The 24,403-nt window shown below is 34.8% G+C and overlaps 3 protein-coding genes across 8 annotated transcripts; all 3 read left to right on the top strand.

Annotated features, from left to right (window-relative positions):
* Positions 1 to 824: 824 nt before the first annotated feature.
* LOC311079685 (uncharacterized protein) lies at positions 825 to 3,308 on the top strand. Its single transcript, XM_084109324.1, has 7 exons — positions 825 to 880; positions 1,607 to 1,767; positions 1,861 to 1,963; positions 2,073 to 2,114; positions 2,255 to 2,389; positions 2,874 to 2,923; positions 3,014 to 3,308. The coding sequence occupies exons 1-7, from the start codon at positions 838 to 840 to the stop codon at positions 3,134 to 3,136; spliced, it is 657 nt and encodes a 218-aa protein (XP_083965450.1). The 5' UTR covers positions 825 to 837; the 3' UTR covers positions 3,137 to 3,308.
* Positions 3,309 to 8,668: 5,360 nt separating this feature from the next.
* LOC311079672 (uncharacterized protein) lies at positions 8,669 to 12,496 on the top strand. 3 transcript variants are annotated; one of them, XM_084109304.1, is made up of 7 exons: positions 8,669 to 8,748; positions 9,249 to 9,343; positions 9,431 to 9,778; positions 9,871 to 10,230; positions 10,335 to 10,439; positions 10,546 to 10,580; positions 10,673 to 12,496. In XM_084109304.1, the coding sequence occupies exons 2-7, from the start codon at positions 9,301 to 9,303 to the stop codon at positions 10,763 to 10,765; spliced, it is 984 nt and encodes a 327-aa protein (XP_083965430.1). In that variant the 5' UTR covers positions 8,669 to 8,748; positions 9,249 to 9,300; the 3' UTR covers positions 10,766 to 12,496. The 3 variants fall into 3 exon arrangements, with proteins under 3 accessions (XP_083965430.1, XP_083965431.1, XP_083965429.1); XM_084109305.1 differs by having other exon boundaries at positions 8,677 to 8,748; positions 9,252 to 9,343; XM_084109303.1 differs by having other exon boundaries at positions 8,678 to 8,744.
* A 2,252-nt stretch (positions 12,497 to 14,748) lies between these two features.
* On the top strand, positions 14,749 to 17,624 carry LOC311080469 (uncharacterized protein). 4 transcript variants are annotated; one of them, XM_084110462.1, is made up of 8 exons: positions 14,749 to 14,882; positions 15,170 to 15,225; positions 15,377 to 15,540; positions 15,703 to 15,723; positions 15,816 to 16,174; positions 16,282 to 16,386; positions 16,480 to 16,514; positions 16,704 to 17,624. In XM_084110462.1, exons 2-6 carry the CDS (start codon positions 15,170 to 15,172, stop codon positions 16,306 to 16,308), a joined length of 627 nt encoding a protein of 208 aa, XP_083966588.1. In that variant the 5' UTR covers positions 14,749 to 14,882; the 3' UTR covers positions 16,309 to 16,386; positions 16,480 to 16,514; positions 16,704 to 17,624. The 4 variants fall into 4 exon arrangements, with proteins under 4 accessions (XP_083966588.1, XP_083966587.1, XP_083966585.1 ...); XM_084110461.1 differs by having other exon boundaries at positions 15,382 to 15,723; XM_084110459.1 differs by having other exon boundaries at positions 15,377 to 15,723.
* Positions 17,625 to 24,403: the final 6,779 nt, after the last annotated feature.

Genomic DNA, 24,403 nt, shown 5'->3' with positions numbered 1-24,403 from the left:
ATAAAAAATAAGATGATTAGCTACATTCAATTTCATAATGCTCTAAAAACATGATGTTTTCACAGACTTTATTTATTGTGCAAAAATGTGTTATTTAGCTAGTAGCCCACATATATATTTTACTTACATGTATTGCATTCCTCATTATGAATTTCTCAATGTATGGTGAATAAACATTATAAAACATGAAAAAACGTCATTTTTTTGCCAATTTACGTTTTTATAGGCCTACAGGCTGGCCAGCTCAGACGACCCCGACATTTCAAGCATTTTCACAATAATCAATACTATGACAGAAATGTATCCTCCTAATGGCTGAGCTTTATTTTAATTGTTTTGAGAATGTTGTAAGATTTAGCAATGTAACAGAGGCACTGAAATCTGCCATTAAGCTTATATATATATTTGGATTTAGACACTGACACCATACATCATTTAGCCTTCAGTTCAATTTGATGGTGCCAAATGCAATATTTTATATAACTATAATTTTATTGTTATCTTTATTTTACATGTAAATAAATTTAAGGTCTAGCTATATGGATCTATCAGAAGTGCTGTGATGCTGATATTTTTTTCTCTTTCTGCAAAAAGAAAACAAGATCTAGAGAATCTAAAAAAAAACGAGGATTCAAGAGAAGCGAGTTTATTATCATTTTTATAATTTCATAACATTGCAACACGTGTTTTAGACCGTTGTTTTAGATAGTTGTAATATACTAGATAGTTGCTTTAATACAGACTGAAGCAAGTACAGAGTAAAAGCCACTCCTCCTTCAAATAAATAAAGCTCATTTCAATTCTCCTCAGTTGAGTCGATTGGACTGGAACGTAAAGATGAATTTACCTTCAACAAATCCTCTGATGCTCTTTTTAATAGGTAAATATACATTTATGATGTTTGCTATAGAATTTGGAAAATGAAACAGATTATTTGCCTTTAATTTAATAAATAATAATTATCAATGTGTAATATACAATACCTCACAAAAACGTAAGTATATATGTTCTATAAAATCTGTTTATATCATATAATTTGCCAATGTTTTTTCATTTATCTTTCATTAAATAACTGATTTTGAAAGCACAGGGCAAAGCTATTTCCAAGAAGTATAGAGAAACATCACAGTGTTGAGTTTACGTCAGGGTTTAGGACAACTAGATTCAGAACAATTCAGTAATTTATATTTATATATTTCCTTTGCAGTTTTAAAGGGAGAGTTTGTCCAATTAAATTTCTGTCATAATTGAATCACCCTCATGTTGTTTTAAACCTGAATGACTGACGTTCTTCGTGGAACTCAAAAGAAGATATTCTGAGGAATGTCTCTTTGTATTTTTATTAATATGACATTTTTAAAAGGTCTCAAACTATGTTTTTTTGGACACCAACAGTCTTCATAATATCTTCTTTTGAGTTCCGCAGAAGAAAGTCACATCGTATCATTGAAAGTACTTTGTAACATTTGTAATGACTTATAATGTGATTTCAGGCATGACGCAACACAATGTTTTAGATGCAATTTAAATGCAAAACGCAGCTTACATTTGAATCCGAATCAACGTCTTCTACTTTTCTTCTTATGACATTATTGATTGTTTTCAGGGATCATCTTTGTAAAAGGAACATCTTTAACTTCGGTGAAAACGGTGAACAGTGGATCTACTGTCTCTTTTCTGTGTCCAAACATCTTGACAGAATTCACTTACATCGCCTGGTTCAAGCAGATTAATGGATCTCTTCCACTTTGCATTGTTACTCAATATGTGAGCAGAACACAAGCGGACTCCATATATTTGAATGGCTTTAAGAAGGATCATATGGAGATGTCAGTGAATGAAACATTTTCTTCCCTGAAGATTGTCAATGTTGACGTCTCTGACTCTGGAATGTTTTACTGTGGAAGTTTTTTGACGAATTACATGATGTTTCACAACAAAACACAGTTAGTGGTAGTAAATGGTAATACCCGAGTCTTCATTTCATTTATTTACTCCAAAATGATTCATATTCAGTATCATTTCTATTCAGTTACTAATAATTATTGTGTATTCTTTTTTTATCATCAAAGAGACTAATCAGTTTAAAGAGGATATTGCAAATGTGGATTGTGGTATGTGTTTTACAGTTTAAAAGAGAAACTAAATTTGGCACTCATTCATTGCAATTTTCTTTATTTCTAGCTTACATAATCTTGTTATCTCTGACTTTCCTCCTCTCTCTTTTTTTTAATGATTTGAATGGTTTTAACAGGGGCGGCGGAAGAAACTTCAAGATCCTGCCACGTCTATTATACACTCACACTGATCTTGAGCGGCTTGGTTTTGCTTCCCACTGTTTTTGCGATTGTAGTCTTAATCAGGACGAAGGAAAGAAACAAACAGAAAGGCATGTGATTTTTTTTTTTTTTTAAATACACACAAAAATACACAGATAACAATTAGATTTAAGGGAACCTCAGGTGAATAGGGTAATAAAAAAAATAATACCTAATAGATATCACCATACTTCCTCAGTTGATTGATTACATTAAGAATTGCAACAACAACAAAATGTGTAATACAAGTTTTCTGAAATTATGTTTAAATATGCAAATGAGGTGTTATCTAATGAAATATGCACTAATTTGCATACATTTCTAGAACAAAAATCTGAACATTGGATAAAGCCAGGTTCAATATTCTTGTTTCATTTGTTGATAAATTGGAGTCAAAGATATTTACAGGGGGGATTTTGGAAGTGCTATAAAAGAGACAATTAAAAGTGTATTTTGGATGTTTTCTTTCTAGCAGTTCAAAAAAACACTTTACAACACAGTGTTTTTGCTGTAAAAGTGCATTAAGATGGTTAATGGTTTTCTTGTTTTACTTAGATGCACAGTCTCAGGGTCACAATGAAGAGATGAACAATCTGTTGCAAAAGGTATTTCAAACTCAAATTATTATTATTGAAACATATAAATATATATATATGTTTGCATTTTTCTATTGTTTTTGTTTGTTTGTTCCCCAGGATCAATATCCAGACTTGAACAATGCACCTGTAAGTTTTGCCAAGAAGAAGAACAACAGGAGACCAGTAAGATATACGAGGGATGTGGAGACACACGTTGTTTATTTTGCTGCCACAAGATGACACACACGTCAGATTATTATTTGTGGAGCACTAAACACTGTATGAATACATGATGTTGTGAATGTGTGCTCCACTGTTTCCTGCAAATTTATTTATTTATTTTCCTAAAATAATGAACATGCACATGTGTATTTTGTCAACCCCGTTACAAACTTAAAATTGTATTTTTTGAAGTGACACTTAGAATAAATCTGGTATATAATGAAAGATACATCATCCCTGTTTACATTTGGAGTGTTTATAAATGAAAATAATAAGGAGGGTTTTTTTACATGGATGAATACGCTCAAATGCAATTGGCCATGTCACTATATCTTAGTTTTTAGGGAAAAATCATGACAAAAAGTAATATGTTTATAATCATATCCTAAATACTTGAGGGGGATATTGTTGTATTTTACTTAACATATTAAAATAGGTTATTTATATTTGGCTTTTATTTCTATTTGTTATATATAGAGTTTTCTAAGAGTAAAGGGGTTGACAATAGATTACCTGTTCAGGAGACATGTTTGTTTTTAGACTGTTCGTAAGTGGATTTGGCATAGAAAATTATGGAAATGAATGATGACACTGAAGACATGCATGTAAAACAGTTATTTTATTAAAATTATGAAAGAATTAAAAACTAAACTCATTTGCATCAACATGAAATTATGTACTATCTGATGCATCCTCTCAAATACAGTCTTAAATCAAATCATCTCACAGAAATATCTGATGAAAAACAGAGAGCAGCGTCCCCATTAATGAACTGAGCTGAAAATAAAATACAGATGCATATTAAATCACCTTTGAAGAAGTTTCAAAACCTAACGAAATGATATGGGGTCAAATTTGTGTTCAATAACCTATATGAATTTGGTATATCAGTTTAATGGGCTTACAAACGTATTTATGGACACAACATGCTATTCATAATATAAATAACATTATTAATTATGTATTGAATAAATAATTCTGGTTTTGGACACACAATAAATATTGGGATATTGCAGGGAAAGGGTTAATAGTAACAGGGTTGACGGTAACAGGGTTGACGAAATATGATTTTGGCAGCCATTACTAGCCATGTGGTTCACACCATGACACCACATGGTGTGCAATGCATTCTAGAGAGGCTAAAATGCTTGTTTATATGTACATTTTAATGTGTTAAAAAAAAAAAAAAACTTTTTAATACATGATATCATGGTAACGTGGTTGACAGAATATGATTGTCCCCTTCTGTCAGACTAAACACAACTCAATGAAAATTCATTAAAAGAGAGGAGCACTTACTTGTCTGTTTGACATTTACCTTATAAAAGGCAGATGATGTCACTTCCTGAAAATGATGTCACTTCTGGGATAGTCCATTGTCCCTGAGGGGTGTGTTTATCCAAAGTAACAGGTTTGACGTAAAACTCAGGGACAGTACTAAAATGTTTTTTTTTTTTTTCAATATTCCAAAAAGGTCAAGGATAAAATACATGCATCATAGGTTAACTAACAATTTAGGCTTTTCATAAGTTAAAAGTTTTTTCAGATAATTTGATTTTCACCTCCTTAGAAGCCTGTTGTAATAGAAACATTTTACCAAGGGACAAGCCATTTTTACAATGTTAAAAAGATATACAATACAAAATTCTTTAAAATTCTTTTAAAAAAAAAATCAATGTATGAATGTTTGATTGTTTGTTTACCATATCAATTAAACCACCAACCACTACATTTTTAAATATTTTGTTGTTAATACGGCTTTATGGGGTAGATTTTGGAGGCAGTTGGAAGCAGTTCTAAATGAGACTTGTGGTAGATTGTAAAAAAAGGGGAGGGGTTTATGCAGATTAAACCGGAAGTTCAAGTTATGAAATTTAAAACTATTAGATCTAAAAAATAAAAAGTAAAGAGAGAGAGAGAGAGGGAGAGAGAGAGAGAGAGAGAGAGAGAGAGAGAGAGAGAGAGAGAGAAGAAACATGCATGGATGAATCATTCACAATATTAAAAACAATTTATGCTCGCTTCATCCTTTTTATTAAACTATCAAATAAGTTATCTATAATCATTGTCCTGTCCATTTATGAATTTATCGTTTGAATGTGCATCAAATAATCTACATTATAAATTACTAAAGAAATTAGTGAGTGAGACTGGTTGACTTTCTGTTGAATTATTTCGGGCACACTTTACATTAGCTGTCTTTAATGTACTAACATCAGTGAATCAGTACAATGCACTTATATTGAATTCATATTATATGGAAAAACACTTTTGCTGCTATTGAGGTGGATACGGGACAGGTGTGGTGGTATGGGTTGGTTTATTTATATAAAATACCATGCAGGTATTTTATATAAATACAATGTAAAAACATGTATGTACACAATAAGTGCATTGTATCAAATTATTAATTTTTATGTTAGTACATAGTAGTTAAAGACACTTAATATAAAGTGGGACCTTTATTTCTCCACTGAATTAGAGCACATCACAGCTCCAACATGTGCTGAAATTGTGTTAAATCCCTGTCCGTGGTTCTGAAATAAAATGAAGTCATATTGCTTTTGAATGTAGCATGATTTCATTAGATACTGAATCTATCCAGAAATTGATGACATCATTGTTCACAAAGATATGACAAAGCCCATTAATAAACTAGAGCACGTAGATTTTTCTTGTGCAATATAATTATGAATTCAGCAACAGATTGTACTGATAGTTCATCTTGACCTTTGACACGTCCATGCAGACCATGAGTCAAAATAAGTTATTTTTTATTTTACACACTGTAGATATCTCAAGTACAGTAATTGTGTGTTTTATAATTGTCTTTAACCATAAAAAAATAGATACTATAATTACTATATTGTAACAGTCTTTTTACCTGCAAACAAACAACGATGAGGACAGAGGTTATTGTCCATGTGCAGGTAATAGTTAATATGCAGTTAACAGTAAATATTTTTAAGACAATTTATGTTTTTGTTCTGAATAGGAATCTTGCATACTATAACTATTAAAATTGTGATAAATTTGCTGTATTTTAGTCCTAGACTACAATATGTGTCCAATTTGCCTCAATTAATAATATGCCCTTTTAAAAACGTTTTTATAGGTAGCAGCAAATCTCAATGATGGTACTTTTTACAAGCATTCAAGCACTTATAAGCCTTTGAAAGGGAAATATGTATATGCAATAATACAGGAAGACAGATATGGTATGATTGACAAGATGTGCACACAAGCTCCTTCTGGTGGAGAAATGTATTAAAAGCTACCCTGAAGACATTAAAATAGGCCGTAAGGCTTGCTGTGCATTCAGCAGCAGAATGACCAGGCCGATGGATTCTAACTCTTAATAGTGTTTCCCTCATGCCCTAAAAGAAGAAATTATCCCTTTCCCGTTCACATTGAGGAACCTCAGTATAAACTGTAATGAAAGGATGAAATAAACATACGTTTAGACTTTCTGAGCTGAACTTCATTTAAAAAAACAACAACAAATACAATACTACTAGTGGTTCACTCTAACAAATGGCTTTAGGATTACATAAAATGTCTGTTTGCTTTTGCAAATGTTGCTTTGGATCACAGGAATAAATTATACTATTTCACAATTGTGTAAACTAATAATAATTTAACTGCTTACAAAAGGCGGATAAATTACTGCATAACATGAGCAGAGGTTAGGTCAATAAACGGATGAATGAATAAATTGATATGGTTTATTTATAAAAATGTTCATGTGACCTGAATATTTTTAGTACTTTTCCAACCGCAGGACTGGCGGCCCTGCTCTTACCTTACCGCCCACACTCCTTCACAGCCCACAAACACCTTTCTGAGCGGATCTTTTTTTTTTTTCCATTAAATAGATTGTTTGTTTGTTTTTCTGACCTTAATTATAGAGGAAGTTCAACAACTGCCAAAATGGCATGTTTTTTTGATCACGTTAACATTTTTTTTTTCTTTGTATTTATTTAGTTTATTTTGCTTTAGTACAAATAGAAATGTGAGTGATAATTAATAATATTAACTGAAAGGCAGAATAATAATGCCAAATAATTAATAATGTTGCATTTATTCTGTTTCCAAATGTTCCATTTTATGTGAGTATTTGCTTTCTAATGAAAGGTGCACTATATGTAACTTTTGGCCCTCTAGCGATTAAAGAAACAAAACTGCATGCATTTTGCAGAAGAACATTGTTTTGGTTGTGCTTCAGCTCTGTGTGACTGTGTGGATGAATATGGTTATTCTACTGTTCATAAAACATTCACTACTGGACTTCAGAGATATAACCAGTTAAGATGGACAGGATCTCAAGCTGACTAGCTGAAGATGTTACTGTAGCTTTACCCATTCCAGCTAAATTCCAGCACAGCGCTACAACAACCAAAATGAATTGACCCTTCACAACAGATCATGCTTTACAATGAACTCTGTTATAGAGCGACATGTGGCAATTGAACTGTTCAATAAAATAACTTTCCCACCTGTTGTCTCTGAGTCGCTTTTACAACAGTTCAAATCCCACAGTTCTCGCCATCTCATAAAAGCCAAGCCAATGTTGATTCTTGTTGTATTACAAGCTCGGTCTCATTCTCTTTTTGCCAGCAGACTCTCCTCTGTTTGCCATTTTATTAAAACAGGTGATTCCGGTTGGAGATTTAGCGGCTCTATGTCAACCTTTCTCTCTCACTGTGACAACTAACCTCTGTCTCTCCCACACCATACACACGTCAAAGTAGCAGAATCAGCTTTTCTCTATTTACGGATATGATGAGAGACACGCGCGGGTGAGTGACATATGTATGCAATTCTGCACTTATAATAGACTTACCATATTGAATCGGGGTAAGGCAAAACACGTATTGGTGATGTATTGATTTATTATTTAAATGTTGTTGATTTTGAACACACAAAAAAAAGTTACATAGTGGCCACATGGCCCAAATACTTTTTTTAAAGTTTGATTAAATATAATTCTGAACATGATATTTTGATGCAAAACACAGGCAGGCACAGACAAAACATTTCAGGGGTTGAAAGGTCAAAGTATCACACTGGTTCTGGTCTTAGCCTAGTTCTGGTCATGAATTTCTGTTGTTGCACAATAGTGGTGCAGGATCCTTCAGCTGTGGTCAAAGTGTGAAAGCAGGAAGTAAGAAAAAACAAACTTCAGATGTTGTCACACTGTTGGAAGAAAAAAGTTTCCACATGAAATCTTGCAGAAATTCAGTATTTGTCAGTTACAGATTCAGCCTCAATTGACAATTGATGCCGTACCACACATTTAAATAAACATACTGTAACTACTTTGATGTGTTAATATGTTCATTTCTGTCAATAAACATTCATAGTAGATGTTGCATTCAAATGACATTTTAAATGTGTCAATCTAGTGGAAAACTATAGATGTGGTCACCATGATCATGAACACACCACTAACATTAAGATGAATCAGCCAATAGAATCATGTACAGTAAATGTGTTTTTTCTTTAGTACAGGGAGGTACAGTATATAAAGGTGAATCTCTCTCTGTCTTCTCTTTCGGACTGTGTTGAGGAGGAAGATAAACCTGTCATCGGCTCTACATGAAAACCAACATTGATCTTTAATGAAGTCTGTAAGTTGAGACTAAAAACAGAACCTCTTTTTTTATTATTCTTACTTTATGGAGTTTTGTTAATAACTTTTTTAATTGGTTTATTTTTATTGTCAATTGCTTGTTCCTGTCTGTCAAGCATTTTAAACTACATTGATTTGGAAAATATATGCTAGTCATAAATAAAATTTGACTGACTGATTGATTTTGGATTAATCTATTTTCAGTTTTTTTAATCAGCTTTCCAAAACACGATTTTTACTACATATCTATATGCATAAACAACATGTCGCCTTGCATTAAAATATATGTTTAAAAATATTTGTGATCCACATAATGTTAAACAGTCTTATCAGGTATCCTAACAATTTAATAATATCTAAATTAGGTGGTTTAATTTAAGACAATAAATCATATTCTCCTCGATTTATCCATTTGAGGTTTAATTTGGCAATTTGAAATGCATAACTCAACCATTGTTTTCTTTATATTTTTTTTTATTATTATTGTTATTTTCCTAGAAGATTCACTTCAGAGGTTCTAAATCAGACTGTTTGGAACTATCTCCTAAAAATGATTCATCATTTTTTCATCTTATTGTTTTACCTTTCAGAATGTAAGTATAATGTATAATGAAGCAAATCTACCACAAACAATATTAACCATTTTATCAGCCATGACATTTCATATTACATTTCTCTAGGCAGCTCAGATAATGCAGACGTCGTGGCTCAGAATCATCTGAAGATTGTTCAAGCTGGAGACAGTGTTAACTTCACCTGTATTTTACCAAGAGAGTCAAGAACCAGCGTGGTTTGGGTCAAACGAAGAGTCGGAGAGAACCCCCTTCTGATCGCTTCATCATATCAAGCTTTACCTGTCGTCTTTGAAAATGGCTTTGACAAACATAAACGCTTTTTTGTAGCAAAAGACGAGAGCAGTTTTAATCTGAGCATCACAAATACAGAAGAATCAGACACTGGAACATACTATTGTGTTATATATGTTTATAATTTCCGATTGGGTGAAAGCACTGATCTCATTGTTAAAGGTAAGCAGAATATTCACTTAAATTTGACTGTGCTGCATACAGTACATTGTGTCTGGTCAAACAAGCATTATGTTATTGTTGTTTCTTTCCAGATGGACAGCTGAGCATTGACTCAGAGCATCAGAGACCTGAGACAGATCCAGATCATCCAGAAGAGTCTGCAGCGGCCCTGCAGTGTGCCGTCGTCACTCAGAGCTGTGCAGGAGAACACAACGTCTACTGGTTCAGACATGAATCTGGAGAATCTCCTCCAGGAATCATTTACACTCAGGAACGCAGGAACGCTCAGTGTGAGAGGAGATCTGATGGGAACTCTACCACACACAAATGTGTCTACAACCTGCCCAAGAAGAACCTCAGTCACTATGATGCTGGGATTTATTACTGCGCTGTGGCCACATGTGGAGAGATACTGTTTGGAGAAAGAAGAAAAGTTGATTTGCCAGGGCCAGGTATCCACTGAATTTGCTACAGAAAATCTAAATCTAAACAACTAAATCTGAGTTGTTGTATCACTTAATATCTTTTAAAAAAAAGTTCTTTTTCACATCTGCAGATACACCATGGAGTGCAATTGCCCTAGTTCTAGCAGCTTCAAACTGTTTATCAGTGATTGTGATCATAATTCTGGGCTCACAGTTGTACAAGCATCGAGGAAAAGGTAGGAATTACTGCATAACTCTTCTCTAATATGTAAGTCTGAACAGTCAAATCAACATCCTTCAATGACCGTGCAGTTATGTGTCCAATTCTTATTGCATTTCAAGATGGGACTCAGAACATTCAGAATAGTCACTTAATGGTAAGCACATGTTTTATACCATTTGTCGTAATTCAATATAATGTCTTCATATGCAATTTGTGTGACTGAATGAATCAAACTTGCTGTTCTAGGATGAAGACAGAGATGCTTTGAATTATGCTGCATTGAGCTTTCAACAAAAGCCCTCCACTTCAAGAAGACCCAGGGGAAAACACATCAGATAATTCAATATGTGCACAAGGAATCAATACAATTTACTAAAAAATAAATTCTCTATTGTTCACAAAAAAAAACATCTTAATGTGACTCTTGATGTGCTTTAATTGATAAAACCAATATATATATATTAAGCTCTTAATTAGCCTACACTGAAGATTCAAACATTATTCTATGCCTAAGTTTTATCTAAAATTATCTGTCAAATGAACTGTTTGACAATAATGTAATTTAAAGAAACCTTCGTGGAAACCTGTTTTTTTTTTTTTTTTTTTTGGATGTCTGCATCAACTTGTTGGACTAGATTTTTGATCTACACATGCTAACATATTGATTGGGGGTTCATCAATTTTAGATAGACTGATTTGTTGAAAAAGTGTGAAGTTGATAAGCAGTAAAGAAGGGGAATTCCCTGTCCGTGGTACTTAAATTATATGTGACAATTGTGTCCATTTTACTCAAGCTGACTCTCGCTTTAAAAATTAGTTTGACTACATTAGTAAGTAGTAGGTCATTTGAGATTTGAATCAATCATATCTAGGAATTGGATAGCACCAGTCTACATATCTGAAAAAATGTGACGCTGCCCAATATTATTTATAAATGGCTCAAGATGTCCCTCTAGCGGACACATGTGGAAAAAACCTCCACCATGAGACCAGGAAAATAGGCTGTGAGGCCTTCAGTGCAATAGACTGTATTCAGAAATCACACGTTTAACTTAATGTTGAAATTCTAGGTGTACTATTCTAGGTTTAGGGATTGTTTCTGTCTCTTTCTGGACAAAAGTGTGTCCTATCTGACCACAGCTTAAACTTTTGAGTGTAATGTAATTTCCATTAATCAATTATTTTATTGCGTCCATTTTCCTAATTAAAAATGTTTATTAACTTAATAGTATATATATACATTTAAATTGATTTATAAAAGTATATATAGTTGTATATGTTTATATGTACTGTAATAGAATATGTGTTTATTGTTTATAGTGTCAAGATAAGCTGTTACTATTTATATATGTTTTTGTCACCCTGTAAGCATCGATAGCCTTTTTTTTCCTCTACCAGTGTAAGCTGAAGTAATGTACCACCTGTGAATGATGCATGTGTGGTTTTGATTCAGATAAAGGTGTGAAAACACACAGCGGGTCAGTCCTGTGGTTGGAAAAATGCTCAAACCACACTGTGCACAATCATGCAAAAGTTTGCATACAAAAGCACAGAGGTGCACACAAACTAAACCTCCTTATACATTAGGTTAATTAATACATAGGCAAATCCTTGCAAGTTAATGAGTTGCAGTATGCACATATACATATTTGGAAAATTACTTTACGTATACATTTTTATGCTGACAGTCATGTCTAAAGTTGTAATGTTTCTCCGCTGATGTTCACCACAGTAGCTCTCAGTCTGTACTGAGCAGCTTCTTCCTGTCAGTCACTCTACAGAAATATTATGTACTTCTGACTGGAGCTGTGATACACGTCACATGTTTTCGCATGGACAAATGCTGACTTTGAGGAGGAGTCTGTGCTTTGTGATATCAATGGCTTTAAGCCCAAAAATTTACTGTATCAGAGCATTTCAGGGTTATAACTATGTACAGGCCCCAATACAATAAATACTGATGGGTCCTTTTGTATCCCAACCACCAACTTAAAAACATGAAAATAATGTTTTTAACATTGTAATTTTGTGCTGTCTTGACCAAGTTGGTGCTCTCAAAGCATCTTTTCACAAACTATGAAAAATTTAAATTACATTGTTTGAAATTAGAAATTGTGATATTTATCACAGCTTTTAAATGCCAATTTTTTTTTAACAAATACCATTAAAATCTAGGCTCTGTTCTGAAATTCTTCTGAAGTCAAGATATTGCTTTGTTTAAAGAGGTCCAAATTTACATGATTACTCACAGAAAATCTTTACAGTTTTTCTCATTTCTGTGTTTGAAACGCTGATGTAAATTACATCTGATTACACTTCTACATGGGATACCTATAGCAAATTTTATTTTGCATCTCTGTTTGCTCCAACAGAAAAATAAAAATCAAGTACTGCATTTCCAAAAGAGAAAAGGTTTAGAAAAAATGGACTGCGGCAGATAGAAGAGAGAAAGATGTACAGTATGTTATATAAGAAACTCAATATTTTCTAAAACCATGTATAGTGATCATGATGGCGTGTCGCTCACAGGCATGCCAGAAGTATCTCAGGGCGACGCAGCATCTCGTTCCCTTCTCAAATGGTTACGGTCATAACCCTTTCGAGAGAACTCGCACTGCGTCGGAAGTAGCGACGCTATGGGAAAGATAATACCCACCACTACGCCATACTAACAAGTGTGTCATCATTATCAATCATGTCGAGGACAGCTTAGGACATAATCACCTGAGCCCCTGGAGCTTTCCTTGGTCTGCCGACACAAATGGAGGAGGATAAAAGGCCTGCAAAACTACGTCTCTAGAAAGCCCCAGAACTCTTGCATGTATAGTAGGTCTTAACCTCAGTGCACCACAAAGGAAACAAGATACCAGAGTGTGTCTCCCTAGATGTCAATCAGCCAAGGTGCTTGGCAGCAATGGCCACCACATGAACCTTAGCGTGGAGGATGATAGCAGAAAAGCGATCCTGGACAATGTTCCACCAATGAGTGATTATACAGGTGCTACAGACGCAATCACGCAGTGGTGTTCACATAGCGTCGCTACTATTTCCGACGCAGCGCGAGTTCCCTCGATAGGGAACATAAAAAGGTATGCGCTATGATCAAAGAAAAAAGGACAACTGTCAAATAGAAATAAAGAAAATAAGATCAAATAATCAAACTACAAGCAACAGCCCAAATAAATACAATAGAGCAAAGATACAAATAAAATAACATTGCATATTTCACTGTATAAATTAAAGATTAATCCTTAAAATTAAAGTTACAAAAAGCTATTTAGTCAAGAGCAGTGAGTGATTTCCTTGTCTTTTGTTGTTTAATTAACATTAAAAACACAGCTGTTACCTGTAACAATAACTATTAACCTGTAACTATTAACCTGCTGTCACTTTAAGGCATAATGCACAGATTCAGTACACTGAAACGGATACACATTCGTTATCTTTCTCGACTGTTTACGTTCACTTAAGACATAACCTACTATATTTGTTAGGATACTCACCAAGACAGGCATGTTGACATAGCATACTTTTTGTGTGAATTTATGAAGACTTGAAAGAGAACTCAATATTTGCGCACTTCGGATGAGTGTGCACACATATCTTCTCACAGCGCGTGCAAGTTCTCATTCGTGTCTTCTTGCTGTTGAATGTTTAAATTGGCAAGGCTTAAAAACGCACAAATGAGTTTAGTTTAAAAACAGATTGCAACGTGTGGTGTTTCAGTGTCACCAGCGCTCGTGCTCTAACAACACCCGGGTGATAACGGTGTGAATGACTGGTTATATAGAGCATATTTCACTCGCATTTAACAAAGTTTACAAAGAGTGACTGTTTTGTACACATTTTTGATCAATCGCTGTTAGAAGCCAGAATGTGTATCGATCGAAAGAAACATACATTAGCTGAACTCTGTCTGTCTGTTTTACGTGTTGATATTTTCAACAAACCATGTTATATGCGCAGCATGCCGAACCGTGGGTGGAGAACTGTATGGTTTGATTTTTTAAAGAGAACCGTTATACCCCTAGGTCACACATGTGGCAACAGGGTTATAATGAGGTGTTGATAATCATAGACTGCAAGACATTAGAGTATACAAAAACACTTTGTGTGCTTTAGGTGAAAGGCCTGCTTGTGTTACATGTGGTGTGTGTGTGGTTTTTTTTTTTTTTTCATTCTGTTTTTCACACTTCAGAGGCACTTGTCTTTCTTGTACTTCATGCTCCAGCCAATCTGCAACTTTACATTCAGTATAGGCTTGTCCATTTTTACATCTGACTACAGTCAGTCTTTTCATTTACTGTAATCAAGTAAATCCATAAAGAGCTTTATATAAATAGGTGAAAAGAAATGTATTCAGTCAACCAGTAGAAGGAAGAGAAGAAGATTTATTGGAGTGACTATCTTTGTTTGTACAGGACACAACAACGTTATTTTTTATTCAAGAAAATCTGTAAGTAAATATTTGATTTTTTTTTCTTCACCTTAATGCACTTAAATTTAGGATTATTTATCTTTTTTGTTTGATTTTGTTAAACAGCTTTTGAGGTCAAAATGTTTTGAGTATGTCTTGAAGTGGATCACATATGATATCTACTGTACATAAACATGCTATAGACCTGCATTATAATAAAAAATAATAAGTATTATGTGACAAACTAGACTTGTATCATTTTATATGAATTTGATGCATATAATCATCATTATTATTATTTATTTTTAATATGTTTGTCCCTATAGATGAAAAAAAATGTCCCTACAGCATTTTTTTATTCTACTGTTTTACCTTTCAAAGTGTAAGTTACTATTTTGTATTCTGTTAACTTAGACCACTAGACTAAATTAATAGCTAGACTTCATTGTTTTTCATTTTCTTCATAGTACTTCATGAAGAAACCAAATCTACAGCAGGCAAAACTAACTGTCCTCTTACTCATTCTTGGTCAGCTCAGATAATGCAGACGTTGTGGCTCAGAATCATCTGAAGATTGTTCAAGCTGGAGACAGTGTTAACTTCACCTGTAGTTTTTCAGGAGAGTCAAGAACCAGCGCTGCTTGGGTCAAACAAAGAGTCGGAGAGAAACCCCTTCTGATTGTTTCATCATATCAAGGTTTACCTGCCGTCTTTGAAAATGGCTTTGACAAAAATAAACGCTTTTTTGTAGCAAAAGACAAGAGCAGTTTTAATCTGAGCATCACATATACAGAAGAATCAGACACTGGAACATACTTTTGTATTAAATATATATATGTTAATTTTTATTTTGGTGAAGGCACTGATCTCATTATTAAAGGTAAGCAGAATATTCACTTAAATTTGACTGTGCTACATACAATACATTGTGTCTGGTCAAACAAGCATTATGTTATTGTTATTTCTTTCCAGATGGACAGCTGAGCATTGACTCAGAGCATCAGAGACCTGAGACAGATCCAGATCATCCAGAAGAGTCTGCAGCGGCCCTGCAGTGTGCCGTCGTCACTCAGAGCTGTGCAGGAGAACACAACGTCTACTGGTTCAGACATGAATCTGGAGAATCTCCTCCAGGAATCATTTACACTCAGGAACGCAGGAACGCTCAGTGTGAGAGGAGATCTGATGGGAACTCTACCACACACAAATGTGTCTACAACCTGCCCAAGAAGAACCTCAGTCACTATGATGCTGGGATTTATTACTGCGCTGTGGCCACATGTGGAGAGATACTGTTTGGAGAAGGAAGAAAACTTGATTTCCAGGGCCAGGTATCCACTGAATTTGCTACAAACAAAAAAACAAAAAATTGTGTGGCCTCATGATGTTGTTGCATTACTAATATCTTTTAAAAATAAGTTATTTTTCATTTATGCAGATACACCATGGAGTACAACTGCCCTAGTTCTAGCAGCTTCAAACTGTTTATCAGTGATTGTGATCATAATTCTGGGCTCACAGTTGTGCAAACACCAGCAGAAAGGTAAGATTTACATGCTTTATTTAACTCTAGTATTCAAAGCAATGTCTACAAGTTTCAGTGCAGATGTAACATATACGTTCTTGTTTACTCAAGACGGGATCCCATATATTGTGCTTGATAAATCAGTGGTAAGACTTTTCCTTTTCCTTTATCTTCTCTTTATTTGATTGCTTTCAGACTCGGCTTTGTGTGCTTTTTGCCAATATACCTTTACAGATAAAATGTGAAACTGCATAATGTCTGCATGAAGTTTTAATGTATGTTCATAATCAAAATATTTGAATCTATGTATCATTATAACTGTGGTTCTGTTTCAGGCTGATGACACCAGCACTACAGTCAATTATACAACGTATCACAAACGTATTTAACCTTTAGAAGACTTAAGGAATAAAACTGGTAGAACACAAGTTTGACTTTCACCTCGTCTATCATGCATTTAGCAGTTGTTTGAAAGAAGACATTTTTAAATGGCAAAATTTACCACATCAAATGATTACAACACATGCCTTAGTTTGTATTAAAAAAAACTAGGACATGAATTTACAATAATACAGTATGTACAATGAATGGACATTAACTGTGGAAATCAACATCAAACTGCTGTTGATATTGTATGAGCTTAAGTAGTACTGTATGAAACCTGATATATTTCTTTCAAATCTTTTCTCTTGTAAAAATTAAACATTGTGGAAGATGTGTTATATCTTCCATTGATTATGATTATACAGTACATTAGATATAAATGTTAATGGTTAAAATGATTTTATGCTTAGAAATACAATTTGCCTGCTTTTTTGTTTCATACTGAATATGTGATTTTTTGTTAAATAATAAAAAATTATAATTCAATACTAGAGTGTTTAATTTGTCAGAGGTCAGATGTCAGGATGTCAGATACCATGAGAAAACATAAATAATATAATAAATAAATGTCTTAATCATAGTATATTAAACCTCTGTCACTGTTGTGTTCTGTTTAGTTTGTTTTCATTGGACTTGTCTACCTGTCATCTCGTCACGTGTCGTCTTCAGTCATTATCAGTTCATCCGTATCACCATGTGTCTAGTTAATTATCATCTGTTCCACCTGTCTTTCTGTCATTAGTGTTCACCAGTGTTAGTATTTAAGTTCCTTCAGTTCAGTCTTTGTCCGTTCTAAGTCTTAGTTTGTGTGTACGTACATCCTGTTTGCATGTACCTATTGGAATTATATTGTAAGTAAAAATTTGTATTGGAGCCTTTTGCCTTCTCGTCTTCTTCTGCCTGCACCACACCCTGACAAACTCAACATTCTTTACTCAAATGAAAGCTCAGTGCATTGCACAGAAACGTTTTCAAAGAATATCCCTTAGGTAAACTGCAATTTTATTAAATATACACACACTGACAGGAAATAAGACCTTGATATTCACATATTGTGGACCTATTGCTGCTGTCATTGTATGGATCATACTTTATTGCTTAAATATTTGTACTATTTTCTTATGTAACAAATTAGCTCAAAAGGGAAATATGTATAATTAATTATAACAAAATATAATTAATTATAAATATTTCAATTAATTTTAGAATTGACTGTAGCAGAATTAATAGTACAATTATTGAATCAGTTCGTTCAACGAGCAGACAGCATAATCAATTATCAATTCTAGGAAATAAATTATCTTCCTGGCCAAGATCAATATGTTTAAGTGACTTTGATTTTGTGAGTGGCAAATTCGTTAAAAAAAAAGAAAAGAACGTAAATTCTGCCAGGAAGACTCAATCGTTACGTCACTAATTACTTTCTCATCTAACCAGTCGTGCTCTAATATTAGTAGTATAAAAGATCGGTATTTATACATGTCTGAGTTCGGAGATGCTGACGCCAACATTCACCTCCGTCCTCCCCACCACCACCAGGATGGTCTATTCCCATACCTCCCGGGGGTCGGCTGCACCCCGCCTTCGTCTTCAGGCAGGAATTGACGAATCCATTAAGATCCAAAGAACTTTATATCATAATGCTTGCTGGGCTGTTAATAGATTTATGCTTTGTTACATCATTTTGCCTCCTGAGTCTTTCTGGTAGAACTATAAAGCTTGGATATAATGGTTTAATAAACAAAACTATGGCTACACACACAACTAAACTAAGCAAAGATTATATACGGAATAAAGAAAGTAAAGAAAGAGAGAGAGAGAAGAGAAGAGGAAGGCAAGATTACAATCAGTTAACCACAACGTACGAGAAACATCAAAGAATCAGGGTCACCTTAAAAGGGGCACAATAACTTATAAAGGCTTTAAATACGGGTACTTGCATTGACTTCTGTTGCTGAACAAGTCCAGATGCAGTGAATTCTGGAAATTCTTGATGATTATGTCAGGAGTGCGCTGAAGCGTTGGTCCATGTTGAATCCAATGAAGGTAACTTGAAGATAAAGATGCCAGAAGGAGACAGGAAACGTAGTGTCTCAAAAGAGATAGAGCGAAGATCTGAACTGATCAGAGAACTCTTAAAGGCCATATCAGTTCACACACATTTGGTGAGGTGACCAATCAAAGTTCCATCTTATCCATTTTTGCATGTTTATGGTGGCATGGAGAATTTGTGCAGTTTTTACACCTTCATGTGGTAACAAAACAAGCCAATCCAATACAAAACTTTACCATCCAATATTTTTGTTTTCATTTTCTGGTCTATGAAGTAATAAGTCATTGTAATATAATCTCGTCTTTTGAGTCTTTCAGGTAGAACTGCTCTTTCAGCCGAAATGCCCAGGGATTAATGAAGCTCTGAATGAACAGTGCGCTGGATCCACACACCGCTGGAAGGCGCCTTCACACCGGCAGAGAGAACCCAAAAAATAGTAATAATAATTGGTGTTTTCTGAGATCTTTCTCCTAATAGGAATGAAAATAGCTTTTTGCTCTCTTTTAGAGAAATTTGCACTTTCCTCTTCTGAGGGTGACTGGATTGAGCAATCGTTGTACAACCACTCGGCTCCGAAGCAAAAAATGTATACAGTGAGTAATACTGGTCTTATTTATACACGTATGTCCGGGTAGGTGTGACTCGGCACGCAAATCTCACTAGTTAATGTCCATTGGCTCATTATGTTACTACTTGGAGGTGATTGGGCTCCCAGCCGAGACCCCATGGCGTCAGTCTGACGTGACGTTGAACGTGACTGACTGAATGAGAAAGATGGGGATTTGAAGATATTAAAGCAGTGAAACATCATCTTTTGGATATCAGTATTTGAAGTTACCCTTACATAACTAAAGAATCATAACTAGGCTAATATAACATAGGGACATTGTCTTCCTTAAATATTAACCCATCTTAACATGGGTTAAATCCCTATTCTTGAACCCATCTTCTACTGAACTTGAAATCAAGTCAAGTCAAGTCAAGTCATCTTCATTTATATAGCGCTTTTAACAATGTAGATTGTTTCAAAGCAGCTTTACAGAGACAAACATATAATTTATGGTAACAGAGATTGTTTTGGTTTTATAGCGGTTCTTTAATAAAGTTATTTTCCAGCTAAAGTTAGTTTTGATTGATTCGCTTCCGTCGCAACGATCATTTGTTATTAAATTAGGGGCCGCTAAGACGACACCATTCTCTCTACACAGACTTTAAACGCGAACCTGTGATAAACGCTGATGGCATTCACATGCGCATTAAGAATCGGTTCTATAGTTATGTGCGTTTGAATATATGTGCACAGGTTTGGAGTTCCCTACAGACCAAGCCTAAACAAAGTACTGGGCTTTCCTTATAAATTTTGATACAGAATTTTATTTATTTTATCACTTCGGGGTAGGTACGCGAAACGAATTTCCCGAAAATGCTTTATCTGGAGTGGTAAAGGGATCGTCCATAGGGAGAGACTAGTTGGCACTTCAGCACTACGTTGTCATCGGGTCCAGGCGAAGGTCCTTCGTCAGATCTGGATATGGCCTGGATCCGGCAGGCTGCGGGAAAACCTTGGGATAAACAAAGACACTAAAATTAGCGTAGATGCCATTCTTCTTATGATGTAACGAGTACATCAGGATTTATGGGAAGTGTTCCCGGTTCTGGCTGACCTAATCTATGCAGCCTAACATTGAATTATAGAAGTCTATAATGTATTATGTGAATGCTAGGTCAAAGAGATGTGTCTTTAATCTAGCTTTGAACTGACAGAGTGTGTCTGCTTCCTGGACAATGGTAGGAAGACTGTTCCAAAGTTTTGGTGCTAAATAGGAAAAGGATCTACCGCCAGCAGTCAATTTTGATATTCTAGGTATTATCAACTGGCCGGAATTTTGAGATCGCAATAGACGTGAAGACAATAATGCGTTAAGAGCTCGCTTAAGTACTGCGGAGATACAGTAAACCATTTAGTGCTTTGTAAGTAATCAGCAATATTTTAAAATGTATACGATGTTTAATAGGGAGCCAATGCAGTGTTGACAGAACCGGGCTAATATGGTCATACTTCCTGGTTCTAGTAAGAACTCGAGCTGCTGCGTTTTGGACCAGCTGTAGTTTGTTTATTAAGTGTGCAGGGCAACCACCCAGTAGAGCATTACAATTATCTAGCCTTGAGGTCATGAACACATTAACTAATTGTTCCGCATTTGTCAATGAGAGCATATGGTGTAATTTAGATATATTTTTAAGAAAAATGCGTTTTTTCAGATACTAGACACGTGTCTTTCAAATGAAAGATTGGTATCAAAGAGCACACCCAGGTTCCTAACCGACGACGAAGACTTGACAGAGCAGCCATCAAGTGTTAGACAGTATTCTAGGTTATTACGTGAGGAAGTTTTTTGTCCAATAATTAGAATCTCTGTTTTTTCAGAATTAAGTAATAGGAAATTACTAGTCATCCAATTTTTTATATCAGCTATGCATTCCGTTAATTTTGTGAATTGGTAAGTTTCGTTAGGTTTTGAAGAAATATACAGCTGAGTATCGTCGGCATAACAGTGAAAGCTAATTCCATGTTTCCTAATGATATCTCCTAATGGTAGCGTGAACAGCAGCGGTCCTAGTATTGAGCCTTGTGGTACGCCATACTGAACTTGTGATTGATAAGACATCTCTTCATTTACTGCTACAAACTGATAACGTTCAGATAAGTAAACCATGCTAGTGCAATTCCACTAATGCCAACATAGTTTTCTAGTCTATTTAAAAGAATGTTGTGGTCAATGATGTCAAATGCAGCACTAAGATCGAGTAACACTAATAGAGAGATACAACCACGATCGGATGATAAGAGCAAATCATTTGTGAATCTAACGAGAGCTGTCTCGGTACTATGGTACGGTCTAAATCCGGACTTAAAATCCTCACAGATATCTTTTTTTTTTCAATAAAGGAACACAGTTGTGAGGATACTGCTTTTTCTAATATCTTTGACAGAAAAGGTAGATTCGAGATCGGCCTGTAATTGACTAATTCTGTAGGATCAAGTTGCGGTTTCACAAAAAATAACACTTCAACAAATAATTAAGATCACAATAACAGGCTAAAAGGACTGACAAGGTACTATTATATGTTTAATGGATATATATTTTTAAGATTATAAGATTATATATTTTTTCCTCATCATAGCTAAAACTACTGTAACTTTTTCTTAGGCCTCAACTTTTCTAAGATGTTTTTTTTTTTTCTCTAACAATGGAAAGCAACTTGACTGTTTGAATGTTTTTTTCTGTGGTTTTGATTCAGAGTGTCTTGTTTAAAACAGACAGAGGTCAGTCTTGTGGGTAGGAAACTGCTTTAGCCATGAAGAGCATGTGTCACACATGTGCATGCAAACAGATCTCATAGTTCAAAGCTTGCTTGTGTGTGTGTGTGTGTGTGTGTGTGTGTGTGTGATTATATATACAGTATGTGTATATATATATATATACAATATATTGCGCTTCAAAAAAAGCCTTTAAAAGCCTTACATATATTAATTAAAATGAGACACTTCAAATGCTGAAAATGTATCCGCTGACATTCACCCCAGCGACTCTCACTCTATAATGATCAGTTTCTTCCTGCCTCTCATGCGACAGGAAATGATGCAGCTCATCTCTGACAGCTAGAGTCACATCCTCTCCTTATATGGACAGAGTCTGAGTCTGTGGTAGGTTTGATGGTGGTGTAAACAAGGCCCAAAATGATCATGTGTTTTGTGAATGAAATCCAAATAGTGAGCCTGTTAGTGAGCAAAAAATACATTATTTCTGTGAACACAATATAGCTGAAGTGCTTTTATCTCTTTGATCTGGTGTGTGGGTTGTGTGTATAGTCTTTTATGATGGCTAGGGTACTTTTGTGGTTAAAGGGATAGTTCACCCAAAAATGAAAATTCTGTCATTATTTACTCACCCTCAAGTTGTTTCAAACCTGTATGAATTTCTTTTTTCTGCTGAACACAAAAGAAGATATTTTGAAAAATGTCAGTAACCAAACAGTTGATGGACCCCATTGACTTCCATAGTAGGAAAAAAAATACTATGGAAGTCAATGGGGTCCATCAACTATCCCTTTAAGAATCAACTCAAATGTCCACGTTACATCAGATCATCAAATACTTATGAAAACATTAACTTTGAAACATAACTTAAATTTAAGCAATATCTGAACATGAGATTTATTTAAGGCTCTTTAAAAATGAACCAGTTGAGATATTGTGCAATAGAAGCATCTTTTTTTTTTTTTTTTTTTAATATTGCATTATGAAACATTAAATGCATTTCATAGCTATCCTGGTTCACTGCTTTGAGGAAGATTTGTTGTCATAGTTGAGATCTAAGTCTCTGAAATATTATGGGGAAAAGAGAAACATGTTATTTTTCAATAATGATTTTAAAATGAATACAAATGTTTTGTGTCTACTGCTACCTCACCCACAAAAATAACCGCTGCATTAGGCCATTTTTTTCATTGAAGAGACTCATTTCCTGTTTTTGTTCTTATGATACTGACAAAATAACCATTAACCACATTTATATACATACAGATGCTAACCGTTGTTATGTGTACCTTATAGTTTTAATATGCAGTAGGCAGTTTATCAAACGTCATACAGAATTTCTGTTCTGTTAATCATTGTCTCTCTACGGCAGGGATGGGCAACTTCGGTCCTGTCCTACAGAGTTTAGCTCCAACCCTGAAAAAAACACCTGCCTGTAATTTTCTAGTAATCCTGAGGACCTTGATTAGCTTGTTCAGGTGTGTTTGATTAGGGTTGAAGCTAAACTCTGTAGGACAGTGGCCCTCCAGGACCGAAGTTGCCCATCCCTGCTCTACGGTATATAAATAAGGCTTTTTTTTTTTTTTTGCAATGGAAGGGTAGTTGGGTTTTAACATGTTGTGGTTTTGTTGCAGAAAGAGGTGTGAAAAAAGACGTGTGAAAACAAACATAAATGAAGGACAGGGGTCAGTCTCACTCCACTACACAGTGGTAAATGCTTACCAGCACTCAGATCTGACCCATCTGCCAACTTTGAAATGTAGCTTGCAACCGCAATCATATTTCCTTTAACTTCAAAAAGCAATTCTTGAAAAAAAAAAAAAAAATCCTTAGCATTTATGAGATTCAGTTACAGTGTAGGAAATTTGTCTGTGATTTTTACACGTCTGTTAAAAAATGACACTGTAAACATCAGTTACAGCTTTAACTTATTTTTAACTTGGCAAATAACCAAGGTATAAGCGGGATAATCCACGGCTAGCCGTGCATTAAAGGATTTTAATGCACGACGTAGAGGCGAAGAACCACCCGACGCGAAGCTAGCCGTGCATTAAAGGATTTTAATGCACGACGTAGAGGCGAAGAACCACCCGACGCGAAGCTAGCCGTGCATTAAAGGATTTTAATGCACGACGTAGAGGCGAAGAACCACCCGACGCGAAGCCGTGGATTATCCCGCTTATACCTTGGTTATTTGCCAAGTTAAAAATAAGTTAAAGCTGTAACTGATGTTTACAGTGTCATTTTTTAACAGACGTGTAAAAATGACGGTTATT

Source organism: Abramis brama (genome assembly GCF_963993115.1).
Source record: "Abramis brama genome assembly, chromosome: 3".
In the NCBI taxonomy this organism is placed as follows: Eukaryota; Metazoa; Chordata; class Actinopteri; order Cypriniformes; family Leuciscidae; genus Abramis; species Abramis brama.
Note: the sequence above shows the minus strand (reverse complement) of the source record. Positions and strands in the feature narration are given on the sequence as shown.